The sequence below is a fragment of the Lacerta agilis genome, chromosome 1 (genome assembly GCF_009819535.1).
Source record: "Lacerta agilis isolate rLacAgi1 chromosome 1, rLacAgi1.pri, whole genome shotgun sequence".
Lineage (NCBI taxonomy): Eukaryota > Metazoa > Chordata > Lepidosauria > Squamata > Lacertidae > Lacerta > Lacerta agilis.
Window position 1 is genome coordinate 66498989 of NC_046312.1, and position 21138 is coordinate 66520126.

The window sequence follows — 21138 nt, forward strand, 5'->3', positions numbered from 1 at the left end:
TGTTTATTTATTAACATCTAGTATGCAGAGGTCACATTTCCCCATAGGTGGTTACAAAGCAGCTTAACTACCAATAAAACATTGCTATAAAATAACACAGAGTTTGAAGCAAAACGAAAAACAATAACAGGTAAAGAGCACAAGTTCCATAAATAGGTGTAATACAACCTACTTAAAAGGCCTGCTACAATAGGAAGGTCTTTATCCAGTGCCTGCAGTTCAACAGGGAGGGGGCCCATCAGATCTGACCTGGCAGGGAGTAGAAGAAAGGAATCCCTTTCCCACACAATAGTATATAGCTTTAGCTAGCCTTGTGCTGGGACTTGGCAACAATTGTGTTGGGCTCCCCCACCCCCTTTGGGCAAAGTCACAGTGATGTCAGGTAACTTGTTTTTCTTTGCTATCCGAATTCAAACCATATTGGCAAAGGCACAGTGCTTTGCAAGCACTCATGATCAGATGTCCCATTTGCTTACTTTTAATAATGGACAGAATAGTTCTATGAACTGGCCCTTATTTCTCAAGAGATAGACGTGTGTAAGTGGCCCGTTATGGGACATGCTGCACCAATACAAGCCACAAACTATGATAGACAGCTGTTGTTGGATGAACTTTGTTCATGTTTTACAGGTAAATATGCAGACACAACTGTCTGGGGTTGAAGAACCATCAATCTTGCTGAATTGAAAAGATCTTGCATTCTCTTTTGCAAATATACATTCACTTTCATTTAGTGGTACACTTTGAAGTGCAGGAGTTCATTACGACAGGTCCCACAGCGTCAACCTTGAGGAGTGAAAAAATGCAGGCACTTCCACACATGCACAAACAATAACCAAAGAACAGCAGTACCTTTAACAGCCAATTGGTTATAATCAGCATGCCTACAATCCTGGGAATAATATCCACTGCTTGTAGTAGTGCTGCATAGATTCAACTTTGCATGCACAACTGGAATGTAACCTTTAATTAGATGTGCAAGGCAGTGTTTTAATTTGGAATGCTGGTAAGTATTAAAAAGAAAGAAAGATTTGCCCAACCTCTGCTGGATTAAGTTTCTCGTTCTCTGGCTTCATCTATGACAAACTGTCACAAACAAAAGTCTCCTCATCACCTCATTCACTTGCCAGTACAAGGAAGGTCTTCAGTTAATCTTGCACTCCAGCAAAAACATTGTGGTTCCTACTCAAGGTCCCGGAGCTGCCCACCCACCCACCCCCCATCATTGGTTATATTTTTATTTCTTCTCCAATCACTCTTCAGTATTACCATCAACTGGAAACCAGAAATATTCAATGATTTTCCTGCCTCTTCTAGCTGGTGTTCTCTCCTGCAGTTCAGCAGGACAAAGTCCACACATCTGAGGATGTCCAGGGTTTGAACTGGGTGCAACAACTCTGTGCAAAATCCTGCAGAGAAATAAAGACTCAACATAATAGTTAATGCAAAAACTCAGTATGTCTGCACCATAGTTTCTCTACTGCATGTTATTTCCCCATTTCATTGGTATGTATTTATTTATGCCTCCTTTTGATGCATGTACACTTTAGGGTTGCCATACGTCTAGAATTTCCCAGACATATATGGAATGTTGCAGTTGGAAGGAGTGTCCAGGCAGAAATTGCTGAAATGTCCGGGAAAATCCAGATGTATGGCAATCTGTGTCAGCACTATCATTATTTTGGCGATTTCACTTAAAAATAGCTTCAATTTTTTATTTTTTTTATTTTTTTTTGCAAAATTGCCACAAAATCTCAATAACCTTTCTGTCTGGATTTCTGTCTGAAATATGGCAACCCTAATGTAAAGTATATACAAGCAATGATTAGTATGGGAGAAATGAGGGGTAAGAGGAAAAAAGGACAAGTAGATTGTTTGGAATACTAGGCTGGATCAGTCTGTACAAACAGACTGTACAAGTGAGCAATCACTAGGCTCCCTAGTTTACTCACTGAAAGCAGCAAACAAAAGGAAATGCTTCTTATGATCACCAGAACAAACATTATGGGAAAGTGTGTATCTCTTTAATAAGATGCTGACTTCCCCCTTGACCAGAAGTCAAACTTAGGAGTGCAGCCCTAATCTAGGGGTTCCCAACATAGTGCCCATGGGCAATAGTGTGCCTGCCAGTACCTCCTATGGCGCCTGCAAAAGGTCTCACTAAATATCCCCTAAAAATCCACACAGCCATTTTGTGTTAACCAGCACAACCCCCCACAGTAGCCATTTTGTGAGCTGGCTACGGCATATTCTCAAAACTCCAAATAGCCCCCAAAGTTTGGCAACCCTGCTCTGATTAATCTAAGCAGTAGGACTACTGGGAGTAGAGGCAGACACAGTGTTCCAGATCCAATTGTGCATAGATTCTTTTTCAGGAACCTATTTTTCCTTAAATAATAACAAGTGTGGGGAAGCCACACTTACTAAAAAGGCAATGCCCAGGGAGGGGAGACTTATCTCTGCACTCCCCTCCACAATGAGTGAAAAAAGGATCCTTTGGATCCTCTGGTCTGGTTTATGCAGGGTTAAAGGTGAGCATATTCACCTATTTCTGGAGAACAATATTTTCCCCCTTTTTAAAAAAAACAAAAACCTGATTGCATTGTATTACAAACTGGTGGGAGAACTGCTTAACACGTTCAAAATGACCTCAGCTTGTTGTCTGTGCTGTCTTCTACCAAGTTAATGCAAAAAGACGGGTGGCAAACCCAAACTAGAGACAGCCTAGTTGTGATACTTTTTCCACCCAACATTATTTTTATGAAGCTGGGAGTGTGTTCTGTGCCTTTAATTTTAAAAAATCTGCATAGCTGAGATTAAAGATAAATTTTGTTTTTATTCAGTTTACCAAGCGACTATGATAACAAAACTACATTTGGGACAAATTAAGTAAGTGGAGGGGGTAGAGCAAAGAAAAAAATAGTCACATTTTTTTGCTATGTTTAGCCCTTTTTATGTGGAAGAAAGCAAAGCCATATACAGTATAAACCTTAATTGGCTCTCCAGGGTACCCAATAAGTTTCCAACTCCCCTCATACAAAGGGGTAAATTGATGCAGTGAGAATTGTTCATTTGAGCGTTCTTTATCGTGGTGCCCTCCAGATATTTTGGAGAGCAGCTGTCATTATCCCTGACGACTGGCTCTGCTGGCCAGGGCTGATGGGAGTTTGGACTTCAAAACATCTGGAGAGTATCAGGTTGGACAAAGCTGGCTCAGGTTAATAAAGCACTGTTGATTTACATAGGCTTGCCATAATATAATTCCTGACATGTCCTGGTTTTCGGGTATAAAAATGGTGTCGGGGAAATTTTGCCGAATCGGCAAAATGTCAGGGAAAACCTGAATGTATGGCAATGTGATGGAAAAAGCAGCTTTTTGAAATATGGCAACCCTAATTTACAAAGGCTTTACAGAACAAGAAATAATACATGTTTCTTTGCTGAGGAAAGGGCAGGGAGAGGCAAATAACAGAAAGACGAGCAGAAAGAGCAACAAATGAGAAGTGCAGAGAATTTAGAAGCTACATGAAATTAGGGCTTATCTCAATAAGGACTAAAAAGTTGGAGCAAAGGCTCAGCAGCATGTGTGGTTTTGAGGAAAGATCTGAAGGAAGGAAGAGGAGTGCCACCACACATGTTTTCTGGTAGGGATTTTCAAGCAAAGGGGGTGATGGAAGGACATAGTTCCTGGGCTAAAGTAAGTCCCTATAAGAAAGCCACATTGGAGGAGCTCTGTTGGGTTACATCAAAAGGTCCACCTCGTCCTGTTTCTCACAGCGGCCAACTAAAAATGCCTCTAGAAAGCCCACAAGCAGGACATTAGAGGCAAAACCCCTCTCTTGTTGTACCTCCCCAATAATGGTTACTCAGCCTCTGACCTGGATATTCCTCTGACCTACTGCCTCTGACCTGGGTATTGCATTTATCCTCCATGACGCATAGACATTGGCAGCCTGATCTTCCATGAATTTGCCTCATGCCTTTCTAAAGTCATAAACATAAGTCGGTGACCATCAAGACTAGCTTTAGATGCTCATCTTGTGACATCGTTCTATACATATGTGCTGTGTGAAAATGTACTTTCCTTTCCTCTGTCCTGAATTTTCCAAATTCAGCTTCATTTGATTGCCCTAAATTCTAGTATTATGAGATGGAGGGGCGCACAGCAATTTTCTCTGCACCAGTAATATTTTTTTAAATGCTTTTATTTACCAGTACCCCTCACTGAGCCACTTTTTTTGCTAAACTGAAAAGCCCCAAACATGGTAACCTTACTCTGTAGAGAAAATGCTCCAGATTCCTGACAATTTTGGTTGCCCTTTTCTGCATCTTTTCCAGTCCTACAATCTCTCCCCCCCCCCTTTTTAGATGGAGCAGCCAGAATTGTACATATTATTGTAGCACCCTTACACAAACACTCTCCAAAAGTATCTGTAGATTGAGGCCCTGGGCAATCAGTCCAAGACAATAGGCAGCAACCAGATGGATACCGTTCCAGCTTTCCAGGTTAGGTTTGCAGGCAGGATCAGCTGTGGCTGTTCCCCATTGAGACTGGTGGGGTGGAAGGCAGAGCTAGAGCTAATGAAATGCAGAGCCAACTAACCTAGTGTTGTCCCCATCTTCCTCCTTACTGAGGTCTACATTGCCGCACTGAGACTAAAGAGGAGGAATCTGGCCACCAGGCACATTTTCAGGACTAACATGTAGGAAGAGAGACAGGTGGAGGCTGGCTGAGAACAGGCTGAGGTTGGTGGGTCAGTGCCTCATTTGACCTAATGGACCCATTTCCAGCAGGCAGGATAGCAGGTTGAGTGAATGAAGAATAAGGGAGGAATGGAGAGGCGGATGACAAGAGCCGACTGCAGGTTGCAGCAGATTGATTCAGGGTGACATGTTAAGGGAAGTGCGTCTGTAGACTTCCAATATTTTGTGGGAGGGATTCAACCACTTACTGGAAAATTCAGGTTTGCACAAATGAAGTATCTTAAAAAGTAGCCATAGTGCTACAAATCCACTTAAAACAAAAAAGAAAGAAAAAGAAACATTTTATTTACTTATTTATACTTTTGTGATTCGGAGAGTGATGGGAAAACACATCGAAAAGTGTGGAATGAGCTCATTATTAAAGGTAAGACACAAGCATATCAGGGTAAATGTTCACTGCTCTATGAACTCCCCACAAACAAATCCGAACGAATGTTCAATAAAGACTGGGTGTAATCCAACATATTCATTAAAGGCTGTGCAAACCAATCTGGATGCTTTGTAAATAGGTCGCCTGGAAGAGCCCAGAGATTCTCTCACATTGATGGCAATGAATTGGGCAAAAGAAGGTGGTGAGCACTTGCCAGTCAAGGCACAAACACAATGTTGTCTCACAGACAGCTCACAGAGGAATTTGCTCATCTCTCAGCAGCTGCTCACAGATCCTCCCCTACACTCTTTGTTCTTTCCGATCCTCTTTCACATTACTGCTCCTTCATTTTTTTTTTATCAATTTCTCCTTCAAAGATCTGTAACTACAAAGTTCAAACTAAAAGCCCACAACAGTTGACTAGCTAGGATTTCAAGGATTCCTAATGGATTATTTTAGGAGAAAAATGATTAAAGGAGCAAAAAGCTCTTTGAAGAGCTGAACTCTTATGTGTCTTGATTTTCATGGGCATGAAATTTTGCTCCCATTTTTATTTTCACAGAATAGCTAATTTTCTGTTACCTAGTAGGGAGAGAAGGGATGGAAAGAGGTAGGCAGTTAGTGTTGTCAGAGGATACATGAAAAGCAAAAGTAATGAGATTTGCCTTTCCATCAGTTTATTTCCTGTCTTGAATATGCCAGTAAACATATTAATTTATTACCTGTCAGATCCTCTGCACAGATAGCTCACTGTGAAGTTGGAGGTTAAGAGACGTCAGAGACTATAAAAGTCCTACCTGTCAGTGCTCTTGGCCTTTTCTTCATTGTCAACACCAGGGATTGAAAAACAAACTTGCTCTCCTTCCTGAAACATAGGCAAAAAGCAAGAAATAAGAGCTGCTTTATAAATAAAGGATTGCTTCCACTTCACAGCGATTACTTAAGGTCTTGTCAACATGGCTGAAACCTGTGTGGGGCTGATTCAGAGGGATTACAATTTGAGTTTTACCACCTCCTTAAAAAAAGAAAGTCCTTCTGAATTAACAGCGACCTATGCTTATGCAGGGACGCGGGTGGCGCTGTGGGTTAAACCACAGAGCCTAGGGCTTGCTGATCAGAAGGTCAGCAGTTCGAATCCCCGCTACGGGGTGAGTTCCCGTTGCTCGGTCCCTGCTCCTGCCCACCTAGCAGTTCGAAAGCACGTCAAAGGGCAAGTAGATAAACAGGTACTGCTCCAGCAGGAAGGTAAACGGCGTTTCCGTGCGCTGCTCTGGTTCACCAGAAGCGGCTTAGTCATGTTGGCCACATGACCTGGAAGCTATACACCGGCTCCCTTGGCCAGTAACGCGAGATGAGCGCTGCAACCCCAGAGTCGTCCGCGACTGGACCTAACGGTCAGGGGTCCCTTTACCTCTACCTTTATGCTTATGCAGTTGTTTCAAAGGTTGTCTCCCAACCTGCAAGGTTCTCTGGATGGTGTTTTACTCCCCACTTACTGGTGGGTTTTTACAAATAAAGCTTTACAGAAAGAGAAGGCTATCACTTTTCTCACCTTCACCCTTCTTCCTTGAAACCATTAATGGAGGATAGTTTATTTGTGGGGCCACCTTAAACCTTTTGAGAAGCCCAGAAGCTCCCCCTTACTGGGGTGGATGCCGGATTATAGGTACATACCAATATATGTGGTGGGAATGCTCACAAATAGAACAATTCTGGAAGGAAGTCTTGAAATATATATCTCAGATTATAGCTCATACCCTGGTCTTAGCCTTACTTATTCTATATACTTCAGATATGGACCAATTAAGAAATAAGGAATTAATAAAACATTTATTAACAGCATCTAGAATGGTCATAACCAGAACCTGAAAAACACTGCAAACAGCCATAATGGGGAAGTTGCAAAAACTGAAGGTGGCAAGGAGAAAGAAAAAACAAGATAATTTTTACACTGTATGGTATGATTTTATTAAATATATAAATTAAACTACACATAGACAAGGAATACCGTAGAAATGGTGTAGATATTATGTATTATGAAATAAGATGTATGTATTTGACCCCCTAGTGACCCATTTGTTAGTCTTGTCATGTTTTATTATTTATGTTTGCACAAAAACTGTTTTGTGAATGCTTTGTTACTGATTTTGTAACAGAAAACTAATTTTTAAAAAGGAAAACCTTGTGAGAGTGCACCGCACAAACTGGTTATGGGTCCCTCATGATTTAAAGGAATAATATTGAGTTGGCTGTTTGGCTGCCCCTGGTATAGACAATATATTATGACCATTGGCCATGTGGCTGGGGCTGATGGGAATTGAAAGGCACCATTTGGGCTACCTAGATATAAAGCTGGGGTTTCAGTTCTTTCCCAGCTCTATGTAGAGATATTGGAGATAGAAGTTGTGATATTTGCTGTACCACTGAGCTACCAATGGCCCTTCCTCACATGGAGCCTTCATATGGAAGAGGAAGAAGCAAAGCCACAAGGGGCCATTTTGTGTGAGCTAGGTATGTCAAATCAGTTGGAGAGATCCATCTCATTTTTAATATTGATTAAAACAGGGGGAGCTCTGACTTATTTACAATTCTGACAAAGAGCCATATAATTTAATTCTGCTAATGATCAAATATAAGAAAATAGATCATTCCCAAAGTATCTCACAGGTTAACCAGATCATTGATTTCTACATAATTGCCTCATATCCATCTTGTGTTGTTTTTCTGAGCGAATCCCACGTTAGCAAGCCCTTCCCCTAACCTTTAATGTTTTTAAAGAACGTAATAGTTAAGCAAGAATAGTTGGTGGTTGCAAGTTGCTGTTGGATACTGTACTTAAAAATACCTCCTAGAAGGAGTGCCCTGTGCATGTACCAGTAAATCAAAAGCTCTTTTGTCTAGTTGCACTTCCATGACAATAAGCTCATCACAATAGAACAGGAGGCTGCCAAGAGACGAATAATTAGAGCCCTCTCTCTGGAATTTAAAAATATGATTAAAGTGAACCCTACACGCACCATTTCATTTAAAAATTCCAAATGTTATAAGTTACCCAATTTCTAACTCCTGTCAGTCTATTTTTGAGTTTTACATGCTGAGCAAATTAATCAGTCAGATTGCCAAAGCTAATTCAGTTATGACAGCATGCGCGGGCATATTTGGTAAATTTATTCACATCTTGGCTGCCTCTTTCAAAAAACGAGTTGAATCCCACAGCAGAAGATAAACAGATCTTTCCTCCAACAGTAGGAGGTAGGCATGAATGCCAGCCACACAAAATGATTTGCCTGTTTTCTTCCATTTCTAGACTCACATGATACAAAGCTATTCCATCCACTGAATACAACATTCAATGCAAAACACATCTGGTATTTATTGGGAGCATATCCTTCAATTGTCTGCATTAAATTTAGCTATTGGCCAAACATCTTCCAATACTAAGGGGCTAAGTGGCATGTAGTTACATATTGTTGGTAAATTCTCCACATTTGCCTCTCTGCCAGGCAGAGTGAGAAAGTCTTGGGTTTCTAATTTGGGAACTATTGCTTCTTGTTATGTACTACCAGTAACTATAGAGATATATAGTTCCTTGTCCATATCACCACTAAGGGCAAATGCTGAAATTAGAAACAATGTTTTGCTTTTTATTTCATTTTTTTGTCCTTTTATGTGTGTTAAATAATAAAACTAAATGCCTTGGACTGTTACACCAGGGCTCCATTTTTGTTCTCATATCACTCTGTACTAGTAAGTAAAACTTCTGAGTTCAGTGGGGCTTCCTTCCAAGAAAGTGCATACAGAACTAGAACATTAATGCCTAAAATCTAAGGAAGTTGTCCAGCGCCAGAGAATAATCCAATTCTTTCTAGGAGGGGAAGAAAAAGCAAATCCATAATTCCAGTTGATCACTTTTTCTGTTTGACTGGGAAAGGCAATTTAATAAATTTTGGCCTAAGCTCAAGGTTCTCTTTGTTACTTGTGTACATATGGCACATTACTTTGTCTTTTTAAAAATCAAAGTGAAATTGATCTATAATTAAGTATATTAATTTGCTGTTTGGTGGAGCATCCCAAAAGGCAGGTGCAGTGGTGATACGCATAGTTTTTGGGTTTTTTTTTTTTTTAACAAAGCATTTTGGAAACAAAAGTTAAAGATGAGTGACTGTTAGCTTGATACTTAACAGGCTGTTATTTCCACTAGTCCAATATACTACCACCCAAATTTCATATTTGAAACATGCTTATCCTGGCACATTTGTTTAGTTTATTTATATTAAAAAGAAAAACGAGTCCTGACCTATAATCCTGAGCTCTTTGTCTATTATCTAGAGCACTGTTTCATTCTGTACAAGTTTACATGGTGCCTTTTCCATCTTGTGACATATGAAACACAGTACTGGTGTTTTCCCCTCTGATCTCAATGGAAGTAAATTCCATGTTGTTTACTGTTGGTTTTTGTTCTGAGGTGCTTTCAAAGCTCTTCTCTCCCCATAGCATCCAAAGAATCTATGTGTTTGGTAAGTTAAAAATAGTTTACTTACAAACTCTTCAAAGGTCAGATTTATGTGTTTTTCCATACAGCAATAAGAAAACACAGGCAATAAAACTTAGGTTCCAAAGTGGTGAATGTTTCTAAATTATTTGTATAGAAACACAACTACTGTATAGCTTTCGTAAGCCATGCAGTCTGAGCTTGGAGCAACTGGTTCAGATCTCTTTGCTTACCGGAGTTCACATGGTGGTATGAAAGAACAAGGAGTTTTATAACCTTTCCTTGCAAGGTGAAGAAGAGTGATCCAGCTAAGCCTGGCAGGACACTTTACTCTATGGTCTTAACCCCTTCATGCATTAATTATAGGAGTCTGCTTATCCCAAACTTACGGCAAATCTCTGTGGAGTTCCATCTTCATTTCTTAATACTGTTATGTGCTCATTGCTTTCATTGATACACAAGAAATAGCTCTTCATTTTCACCTGACACTAAGAAGAGAAGGGAAGAAGAAATGTTGATGGCAAAGTTTAACCTCATTTGGGACTTCTTATTCAGAAATACAAAGGGGGGGGGGAGTTTCATACTGCCAGGAAGACACAAAAGACATCCTGCATTTCAGTTACTTATTTGTTTTCCTTCAGAAATGCCATAGTGTGAATCCAGTGGATTTCCACTTGTACAACAGGATATTACAGTGATGGTGAACCTTTTAGAGATCGAGTGCCCAAACTGCAACCCAAAACCCACTTATTTATCGCAAAGTGCCAACAAGGCAATTTAACCTGAATACTGAGGTTTTAGTTTAGAAGAGGAGGTTGGCGCATCCGTGTGGAGAGAGAGTGGAGCAATATTACAGTGGAACCTCCGTTTTGGAACAGCTTAGTTTTCGAACTACTAGGAACCCGAACACTTCAAACCTGAAAATGAGTGATCCGGTTTTCGAACTTTTTTCGGAAGTGCAACGTGTTCTGTTCTTAGTATAACTTCCATTTTGAGTGCCACGCTTCCGTTTTCAGAGTGAGGGAAGGCGGGCTGGGTGGCAAGCAAGCAGGCAAGGGATGTCGCAGCCACACACACACATACACCCCAGCCTGCTCCGGCTTGCAGGCAAGTAGGAGTGGGATTGGGCTGCTCTGCTAGGGAGCATTGCTGCCTGCACAAGAACAGGAGCTGGATCGAGGCTGCTCAGCAGGGGAGGTGCAGACTCCGTCACACTTTCCATTGAGGGGTTCGTGGCTGCACTCTCCTCAAAGGAGAAGTTTAAAGGAGCCCCCACCTCCGCATCAGATCCCCGTGAAGGCAGTCAGGCTGAATAGTTGCTGAGGTTGGGGAAGGTGGAGGCAGCCCGGAAGCTGCATCTGAGAGCCCCTGCCCCCTGCACCAAGCTGAAGGCAGCCAGGCGCTCCTCAGCTGAGCTGCCTGATCCCACTCCTACTTGTGTGCAAGCAGGAGTGAAGGCAGGGATCTCTCAGAAGTGGAGGTTCCGCGCTTCCCAGCTGAGAGATCCCCACCCTGCTCCTGCTTGCAGGCAAGTAGGAGTGGGATCGGGCAGCTCAGCTGGGGAGCATGAAGCCTCCACTCCACTTCTGACTCCACTCCCATTGGCCCCAGCCAAAGCCTCAACCTTGCAGCAGCAGCAGCAGCAGCAGCAGCAGCAGCAGCAGCAGCAGCAGGAGGAGGAAGGCGGCTGCTCGGAACTCTCGGGAGGCTCACCAAGCGGAAGTGCGCTTCTGAGCGTGTGCATAGCGCTGCGCCCTCCCCACCCACAGCGGAGTCTCCCCATGGGAAAAGTCCTCAGCATGCCCATCGGTCAGTCTTCCTCCTGGCGTGCCGGCAGACAGAGCTCTGCGTGCCAGCTGTGGCACGCGTGCCACGGGTTCGCCATCACTGGGATATTACCATCTTTCTCTGCACCCCATACACCCCCCAAAATCTGCTTAGGAGAGACTCCCAAAGGTGCAGGGGGATGCAGGGAAGGGAGAGAGGAAGATGGCATTGCGTTCCATTCAGACACATACAGTGATGACTCCATAGCTAGGACTGACTGTTCAAAGAGAGGTCTGGAAACTGGAGAAGCTAGAGGCTGAAGTGTGTAAGCTTCAGCACTGTTGACCAGGCAACAATGAAGTCAGAAGGCCAGGCTCTGGCAGCTAGCTATACCAGGCTTCTGCGGTGTAAGCACACACAAGGTCAAACAAGACATGACTTTAAACACAGGATTAGAAAACACGCTTATACAGTACAGGCTTTGTGTCTCTGGTAGCAAAACAAAACCCTGCTGTTGAGGGCTCCCTCATTTTAGTCAGGGCTGTGGTAGGGGTTAATCTGTTTCCTTGCATCACTTCCACTCCACCCCACCCCAGCTGCTATTTGCCAGAGGACAGAGGGGAAAGGGATAAACTCCCCTCATCCTGAGCCACAGTTTAAATTCAGGCTGGGGCTGTGCGGGGATAGGACCTTGCAGCCAGTCTAAGTTCATTTTTTAAGCATATGTTTTAAGTTGTGTCTTGCCCCAAGTAGCTCACTGGATCAGTTACCTCAACCCATGAGGGCTCCCAGAACAAAACCCAGAGTCATTGACAGAGCCATTCAGATTTCATAATGTATCAAAGTGGTACATACAGCTTTGTTTTGCCTTCTTGATTTTTCTTCCTCTTGGGATTGCCAGAGGTCTGCCATGGCACTATATTTCTTCATCCACATCCCACACTGTTTTTCCTTCTCTTCTATGTCCCGTTCTAGCAAGCGCTTCCCCCTTTCTGCCTCGTAATGAAGCAAAGTTGCTTTCTCTAAAGCTTCTTCAGCAGCTTCTGTTCTACATCTTTGAGAGATTTCACTGGAATAGAGGGAAGGAAAATGTTTATTTAGAGGTAGAGGCTTCCCCATCCTAAAGGCTTAAACTAGGTAATTGAAATGAAATGAAATGAAATGAAATTGTGATAGCAGAATAGTACTTCTTCAAATTCAATTAAATTTGTTTCTCAACATAACTAAATTCCAAAGACTATTGTAAACAGGCAGATCAAATGGCATTTCTAAAAGGTTTTCAGGCTTGGAGAATGTGTGAATGTCACTGCTGAATGAACCTCACGGTGTTGTTAAGAAGCTGCTCTCAGCGGATTTTAAGAGATCATAGTGAGTGTTTAAACCAGGAGTGGGGAATTTGTGGCCTGTAACAATTGGCAGAGTGCAGCAGGTTGGAGTGGTGTTGCTTACTTGGATTCCCAATGCATAGCTCACTGTTGGTAACTGACAGGGACTGTGACCAGGCCAGGATGGTGTGGGTGTAGCAGCTGAAACCAAACAAACATTCCTGCTGCTGTGCTTGCACAGTGCAGACCTCACTGCCTCCCTCTCCCTCTCTTGGTTACTGGCAGCAACCTCTGCATTGGGAAGTCAGGTAAGCAACACTGTCCCAATTCTCTACACCCCCACTGGCTGCTACTGCTTATGGCCCCTCCAGATGTTGTTGGACTACAACTCCCAATATCCCTGACCATTGGCCATGTTGGCTCGGGCTGATGGGAGTTGGACTCCAACAAACACACACCCAGAGGGCCACAGGTGTGCCATCCTTGGTTTAAAGCTATATACTTTACTATATTTATACCAATTTTAAGACAACTAAGGATGAAGGGGATGAATATTTTGCAAAATAACAGGTAGCATATGACACAGAGCCTACAAAATAGGGTTTGGTATAAAATTAAATGAATAAACAAAATTAAAAATCATACACCATTGTCAAGATAGGGAACATCTCTGTGCAATAGACAAATATCTATCAGGAAAGGAGAAACTGTTTTCTGGGATGGGAAAGAGCCTGTAAAAAAGTGTGTGTGTGTGTGTGTAATTAAAACCTTACCTTTCTTTACACTTCAAATTCTCTTCTAGTGTTCCTTTCAGTTTCTGCTTTAGTTCATTTCTTTCGTGCTCCAAATATCGCTTTTCCTCACGGATGACTTCCCTCTCCATTGTTATTCTCTCTAGTTTCATCTGACTTTCAAAGTGGCTCCTTTCCACTTGTGCTAACAGCTGCTGCATTTCGGTTAACTGAAAGAAACAAATCAGAAAAACATGTTTTCCCCTCTCTAAGGCAGAAAGTTGCTGTGAGAGGTTTTAACACCTATAAAAACAAAGGCGAAGAGTTTGAAAGAAGAAAAATAGCATGGAAGCCACTGCCTGAGGCGAATGATTCACATTGCTCCATGCAAAGTTTGGCCCTGTGCTGTATGAGATTTATTCTACATTGCTGTAGGCCAGCCTTTCTCAAGCTTGGATCCCCAGATGTTGTTGGGACTACAACTCTCACCATTCCTAGTTAGCAGGACCAGTGATCAGGAATGATGTGAGCTGTAGCAAAATATCATCTGGGGACCCAGAGAAAGGCTGACCTAGGCAAAGGCGATATTTTGATAGGCTTGCTCTTATACATTCTACCCTGACAGAAATGGGATCCTGACAACTGGTAGTAGTTAACTCAGGGTGCAAGCATGTGATCTAAGGCTCATACCTTTCTCTTCAGCTGCTGGGTCTCTTCTTTTAAGCTGATGTTCTCCAGCTGAACTGCTTCATGCTGCTCCCGACACAACTTCTCCTGGGCTTCAGCCTCCGCTTGTCCTTTCTCAGCTTCTGCCTGCGCCAGAGAGGCCTCCTCCACAAGCTTGGAGTATTTTGTCGCTGTCTGCTGAGAGGTATTCAGCTTCTGCTTCAGCTGATGAGCAAAAGAACATGTGGATACAGTATTAGAAAGGGGTTTCTTATTCCACAGTCATCAATAAAACTCATGTACCTTTGAGAATGGCCCCTCTAATATTTCAGGGGGGGCAGGGAATTGTTGTTACATACTATCAATGCCTGATGTCAGCAACACTTTACAGAGTGCAACAAAATAGGTCACTGCCCTGAGGAGATTACAATCTAAAATTTGTCACGGGGGGGGGGGGGACAAAGAAGCTATTGCAGTTTTCACTTGCATGTCCTTAGATCAAATTTCAGATTCAGAAGGATATGGGATCTAGGGAGTGTGCCAAAAGCTTTCCAGAAAAGTTTGGATCTGCCGAGCTATTCACACCATATATTGAAAGCACTCTTATTCCACTTTGACAGTCATAGCTTTCCCCAAAGAATTTTGGGATCTGTTGTTTGTTAAGGGAGCTGGGAGCAGGAGCTCTGTGAAGGGTCTCCTCACAACTCTCACAAGAGGCTTATGATTTAAAGCAGGCATCCCCAACCTGCGGCGCTCCAGATGTTTTGGCCTACAATTCCCATGATCCCTAGCTAACAGGACTAGTGGTCAGGGATGATGGGAATTGTAGTCCAAAACATCTGGAGGGTCGAAGGTTGGGGGTGCCTGATTTAAAGTGTCCTGCAGTCTTTCAACATACCATATTTTTCCGTTTATAAGACTATATTGTTTCCCAATTTTTTTCAAGTTTAAAATTGGGGGTTGTCTTATATACGGATAGTGCATATGGGGAATTTCTTTATTTGGAGTCCTCAAAAATAGGGGTTGTGTTATACATGGAAAAATATGGTATATAGATTTGTATTTTTAAAATATGTCAACTTTTTATTCCTTTAATTTTTGCTTAAAAGTTTTTAGTATTGTCACAATGCACAAACACCCACATAAATTAAACCTGTTTTGTTTTTTTACAGCCCCTCATTCTTTTTGTGCCTGGTCATAGCAAACCTGCTACGAGTTGTTAGCAACAAATTCTCTGCCAGTAGGTTTTCTCGCCTGATTTATTTTCACTTTGTTTTTCTTTACACTGAGAAAAGCGTAATGTTCTACAAAGGGCAGAAACTTTGGCAGACCTTGAATATAGCTTTCCTGCCAAAATATTGAATCTGACCCAGCCAGACATAAACTACCCATACAATATTCATCAGTAACGTTCACACTGGCAACCTCTCTGTAATCAAAGAAGAGGAATCAGGGTTTCCTTTTCAAAAAACATAAGCAGTTCATAATGCTTCTTCACAATATTCTTCTTCTTTCTCTCTGATGAAAAATATTACTTTAAAGTTAACATAGATCAATATTTTAAGTCAAATGGAAAACTGCATTTTCGTGACTGGTGTGGTGGCAATTAATTGGCTTTACAACATTAAAAAGCCCTTTTTACTCAATAAATTGAGCAATTAACCTCCACAATACCAGTCATGTCCCACTGGTTTCAAATCCTCTTTTCTGTATTTGTATCTTAATTAATAAAAAAAAGAAAAGAGCTGAGACTGCAAGCCTATGGATGGGCCTTTGGCCTGATTCAGCAGGCTCTTATTATAAATGCTTACCTGGAAGTAATCTTATTAAGCTTAATGGGATGCACTTCTGAGTAGGCATGTATAGGATGGCTCCTCTAAAAGACTTGGATTAAATGCTTTACCCTGGATATTGGGATTCTGATGTCTGTATCTCAGAGTCAAGCTCAGTTTGAGAGGATTAAGGATAAAGTTGATGCTCAATGACTCAAGTTCACCATACACACATACTTGCACAACTAGTGGCCTAGTTGGTGGATAGAAATTTACACTCCTATTTATACCTGCAAGTTGTGAGGGAAACCACAACCCACACCCACACTCTGCTGTACCTCATGGGATGTGCACCTGAGTATGAACATGCAATCTCCGTGCACATTTACTGACCTGGAAGAATTACCAAGCACAGATCTCTGTTTTTGGATTGTTTTGCTTTTAGGTGTATACCTTAAATATGTAATTTTTGTGTGTGAAGCAGCCCACGGAGCCAGATGTGAAAAAGTAGTTAGCTTACAGTGCAATCCTAACCATGTCTACTCAGAAGTTACTCCTATTTACCGGTAATTCAACAGAGCTTAAACCCCACAGGGAAGTGGGGTTAGGATTGCAGCCATAGTTGCCACTGCATTGCAGAAGTGGAGTTCAGGCCTTGCTGTTACATCCAATTGCTTCTTAACAGTGAGATTTATAGTGGAGCAGATCAAAACGTTTTCAGCTTGTTGTTTGGAGGTGATTTTACTGCAGAAAATAAAATTTAAGTCACAAGTTGTACCTGACATTTAATTATGAACAACAACAGAATAATACTTTCTAATGGTTAATAATGTTTTTTTTAATAGCTACTGTGGCGGAATAATGCCTGCTGATGATTCAGGTTCATCATGGGTTAACCTATCACTCCCATGTTAGGTAGGTGTTCCCTGGGAGGCGGAGCTAGTTGGCATTCTAAAAGGAGGGGGAACAACGGTTTTTTGGCAGTTGGGGGGTGGAGGATTAGAGAGAGAAAATGCGAGGTTAGGCTTTGGGGAATGGGAGGAAAGGTCAATTACCATTGCTAAAGGGATGCAGGAAATATTATAACAAAGCTGAATTACATGAGAAGAAGATTTGTACCAGTAATAACCCGAGACATCCATGTTTTTTAAGTTACCTAATAAAGTTAAATGTGCTTAAACGTTCGTTGACTCTGGCAGTGTATCAGTACCTTAAGAGGTGTGACGAAGAGGAGAGAACAAAGCTTTCCTGTGGAAGAGGAAACTGTTTGCTTATTCTCCTGTCATACAGAGGGCTGGACAGTGAAGCCAAGTGTGCCACTTATTTGCCTAAAGGGAAGGCAAACTGCAGTAGTTGGGAACCCTGGTAGGGAGATCCCATAGGTGGCAAGAGGTTTTCAAACGTAGAGCCCTGAGGTACCCCAGAGACAACTTCCATATGAACACTGAAGCATTCATCCTAGTTGTCAGTGAAACTTAAGGAGAGTCACTGTTGGGGAAGTATTGAAGGGGAGGGAATAGGATCCCTCACAGCTACATCATTTCCTCTAACTAATTTCACAGCAGGGGAAGTTTTCAGACAAACTCTATATTCTTTAAAGGGGATGTTGCATACTCAGCTGGAACAAGAGGCAGAGGCTGTGTAGGTTCCAAAAGTCCTTTATTATTGAAAACAGAACTAGACTTCAAGAACAGCCATTTTGCCTGTGAGCCTGCCCGAGCCAGACAGACTAGCTGCTGCTAAACTCTGTTAGTTAACTTGTTTCCGATAGGAGTGTTCACCCACCAAGCTCGTCTGTAATTGGCTAGGTCGCGCCAGGAGGCGGACCCTGTAAGGTGGTTGAACAGCTCCTATTGGTTCCCATACACAACAGGGGACTACATTATGTTTAGTCAGGTAATGTTGGTAAAAAAAAAAAAAACATCAGAAAAGAGCTCAGTCTGGTGGTTTCATACCTCTTTAACTAGAGTTTGCAGGCCATGATTTATATTTCTGAGATTTCTCATGCCCACCTCGCTTTCCGATTTCATAAAAATTCTTTCCAAATGCAGCTCGTTTGACAAGCATTTGTTCTGTTTCTTCAGGTCCTCGCATTCCTGATGACATACAGATAGTTTTTGTCTTAATATCATTCTGCATAATTTCAGCTCCTAAGATTTATTGCAGCCATTTCTCTAAATTGAACAATTTTGAAAATGTTCCTATGTGAATCTATTAGCTTAAGGTGTGTCTGCCATGGCTGTGTGTGTGGGTGGGGGAGTTCAACACACTTCTCCAAGCACACAAATTATCTTTCAAGCGAAATAAAAGTATGCTGAGCAATAATCTATATTTAAAACATGTAGCGTTACAGCAGAAAGATGTTAAAGGAATTGTACTGGCCATGTGCATCTTAGACTTAGCAAGGAACCAACAGTTGGCAAACGAAAAGAACATGCTGTATGCTTCTTAGAGAGGCTGCAATCTCATTCAGGTAAACTACATGGACCAGATGACCTTCTGCCAACCAAATTCTGAATTAGTTTTGTGCACTCACGCACAGCGAGGCTACAGATAAAAAGGTAAAAGGTAAAGGACCCCTGGATGGTTAAGTCCAGTCAAAGGCGATTATGGGGTTGCGGCGCTCATCCCGCTTTCAGGCCGAGGGAGCATTATTATTGAAAAACACAAGGCCTTAACACAGGCATTTAGCCTATGCTTTCCTGTTCATATAAATATCTTTTTTCTGTTTTGTGGGCATAAGAGCAAAAAATATTCTGAATACATCTCATGAAAAGCCCAGTTCACAGGTGGAAGTCCTTGCTGGTTAGGTAAATCCCACCCATTAGAACAATCTAGATACAGTGGTGCCCCACTAGACAAAAATAATTCGTCCTGCGAAAATTTTCGTCTAGCGGGTTTTTCACCTAGCGAAGCGGCAATGCAAGCTGCGCTTTCGCTAGACGAAAAAAAAAAGACGAAAAATTTTCGTCTTGCGAGGCAGCCCCATAGACTAGCGAGTTTTTCGTCTAGCGAGGCATTCGTCTAGCGGGGCACCACTGTACAGATAAGCAATAAGAGACTCATAGATTATGGAGGACTCCTTCTTTGGAGGTCTTTAAGCAGAGGCTTGACAGCCATCTGTCAGGAATGCTTTGATGGTGTTTCCTGCTTGGCAGGGGGTTGGACTGGATGGCCCTTGTGGTCTCTTCCAACTCTATGATTCTATGAATCTAGATACAGATAAGCAATAAGAGTCTCATAGATTATGGAGGACTCTGAACTATGTAGGAATGAATAAGCAGAAACAGCTGACTTTGCTAGGAGTGTTATTCATTTCCAATACAACATAAGAAAACCAATTCTTGCTTGAGTAATAGAAAATTCCTGTCTCTAATAGCTTTAAAGCAAAAGAGAATTATGATAACATTCAATCTATTACGGAGCTAGGATGGAAACTCTGTTCTCCAAGATCTATCCTTCCAGCCCAGAAATTGCATCCTTGCATTCTGATAAAATAATGATTACTTATAAAAATAGCAAGATTATTTTCACCACTTAGAACCACAAGTCAAGTTTTAAAAGTAAATTTTACTTATATCAAAATTACACATTGCCCTTTGTTTTGAGGCATGTCACTTTAGCACACAAATAGCCACTGACCTTCCTTTTTCTCACGAGTTCTCCTTGCAGACGGTTGATGTGAGCCACAGAGCCTCCTTGGATCACAGCACTGGTTGGGCGGATCCGACAAACAGGCCTCGCCCCACGACACAGATTGGCGTGATGATCCCCAAAAGAAATGGTAGAAAGGGGAGATTTTCCAGTAAGCCCGTCAAGACTTGGCTTGCCATTAGTAAAGGATGTTGTGGCACCAGCACCACTGCCATCGATAGCGGAAATACCTTTGCTGCCTGCCGCATTTTCCAGCAGAGATGGTTTCGTCGACAGATTGGCCCTGTGAGGGTCTCTCTGCGATAATGTCTTTTGTGGCATATTTGAGAAGCGTTTCCTGGAAATCTGTAGAACTGCTGAGAGTTCCAGTTCTACACTTTCTGGCTAAATAGCTACTACCTCTTGCTTATCTGGTCAAAAACAGCCCTTCCACAGACTACTTGGGAGAGATAATGAAGATTGCAAGGCTAGTGTGAAAAAAAGCTATCAACTAAAGGTCTCACCTGGCATCAATTATTAAACTGTTACTGGAGCCCAGAATGAAAGGAGCAGAAATAGAAGCTTCAGACCAGGGATGCAAACAAGCAAATGAAGATTTGAACTCAGACGTGCCAGGTAGTGTAAGCTGCAAGAATCTGGGCTTTTACTGCTTCAATTAATTGATTAATTGACTAAAACATCAGTCAATGGCAGGAACCGATTGTTGAAGGCAAAACTGAATTCCCAAGACTAGTTAAAGCACACATTCTTTTCGGAGGCTATTTTAGATCTGAAGTGTTACTGTAATAAAAAGGGAAATGTTTGACATTCCTTCTAGCTATGAATGACAACTTTCATGTACTAAACTGCAAGCTCTTCCAGACTCCTTTCAGTACCTCATAAAGGTATCTTTGTACAGTATTGATGTTTTGAATAGACAATCCTATACATGTCTGCTCAGAAGTCCCATTTACTTCAATTGGATTTACTCCCAGGTAAGGGGTATAGGACTGTTGTAGCCTAAATTGGTTACAAAGCAGAAAACTAATCAGCTAAACATCCTAATTAATGGATAGACCCAATAAACCAAAGCCTATTAATATCAACTATTTCTTGCCCCCCCCCCCAGGTGCTTATTGTCTTCATGTTTTAGCTTTTCAAAGATTCCATCTCAATCTTTATGGTTTAAGATTGCCCCATTATTGCAGTTGAATAGCAAAAGTTTTATGTACGTAATTCACAAATTGTGACAGAGGTGATAATTATGTTGCCTTTTTTCCTACAAAGCACATCATCCTGTATAATTTCCCCATATAGTTTATTTTGCTACTCTATAAACAAAGATGGAAAGAGACTGCTAATTGAGTCAACAGTACAGGGCATATGATAATAATAATAATGAAAGCTTGTGGTCAATTTACACATCATGCAGCTCTTGGGAGTCTTTATCTTCAGACCGGATGGGAGATTTACGGTAACTTATTTCACAGGGCCTACTTTGTTCTGATCCAACTCATCATGTTATCAATGTTTCTTAAGGAACCAGAGACCTCAGCCATTGTTTTGTGCAGAACCTAGCACTAATTTAGAGCAGGGATGGGGAATTTGTGGCCTTCCA

At 41.9% G+C, this 21138-nt stretch overlaps 1 protein-coding gene across 1 annotated transcript; it reads right to left on the bottom strand.

Moving 5' to 3' along the window:
* Window positions 1–1213: 1213 nt before the first annotated feature.
* Window positions 1214–19862, bottom strand: LOC117054955 (golgin subfamily A member 6-like protein 6). Its single transcript, XM_033164618.1, has 8 exons — window positions 19530–19862; window positions 17843–17983; window positions 14140–14397; window positions 13492–13679; window positions 12249–12462; window positions 10016–10114; window positions 5932–5999; window positions 1214–1409 (listed from the first exon to the last, which is right to left on the bottom strand). The coding sequence occupies exons 1-8, from the start codon at window positions 19860–19862 to the stop codon at window positions 1253–1255; spliced, it is 1458 nt and encodes a 485-aa protein (XP_033020509.1). The 3' UTR covers window positions 1214–1252.
* Window positions 19863–21138: the final 1276 nt, after the last annotated feature.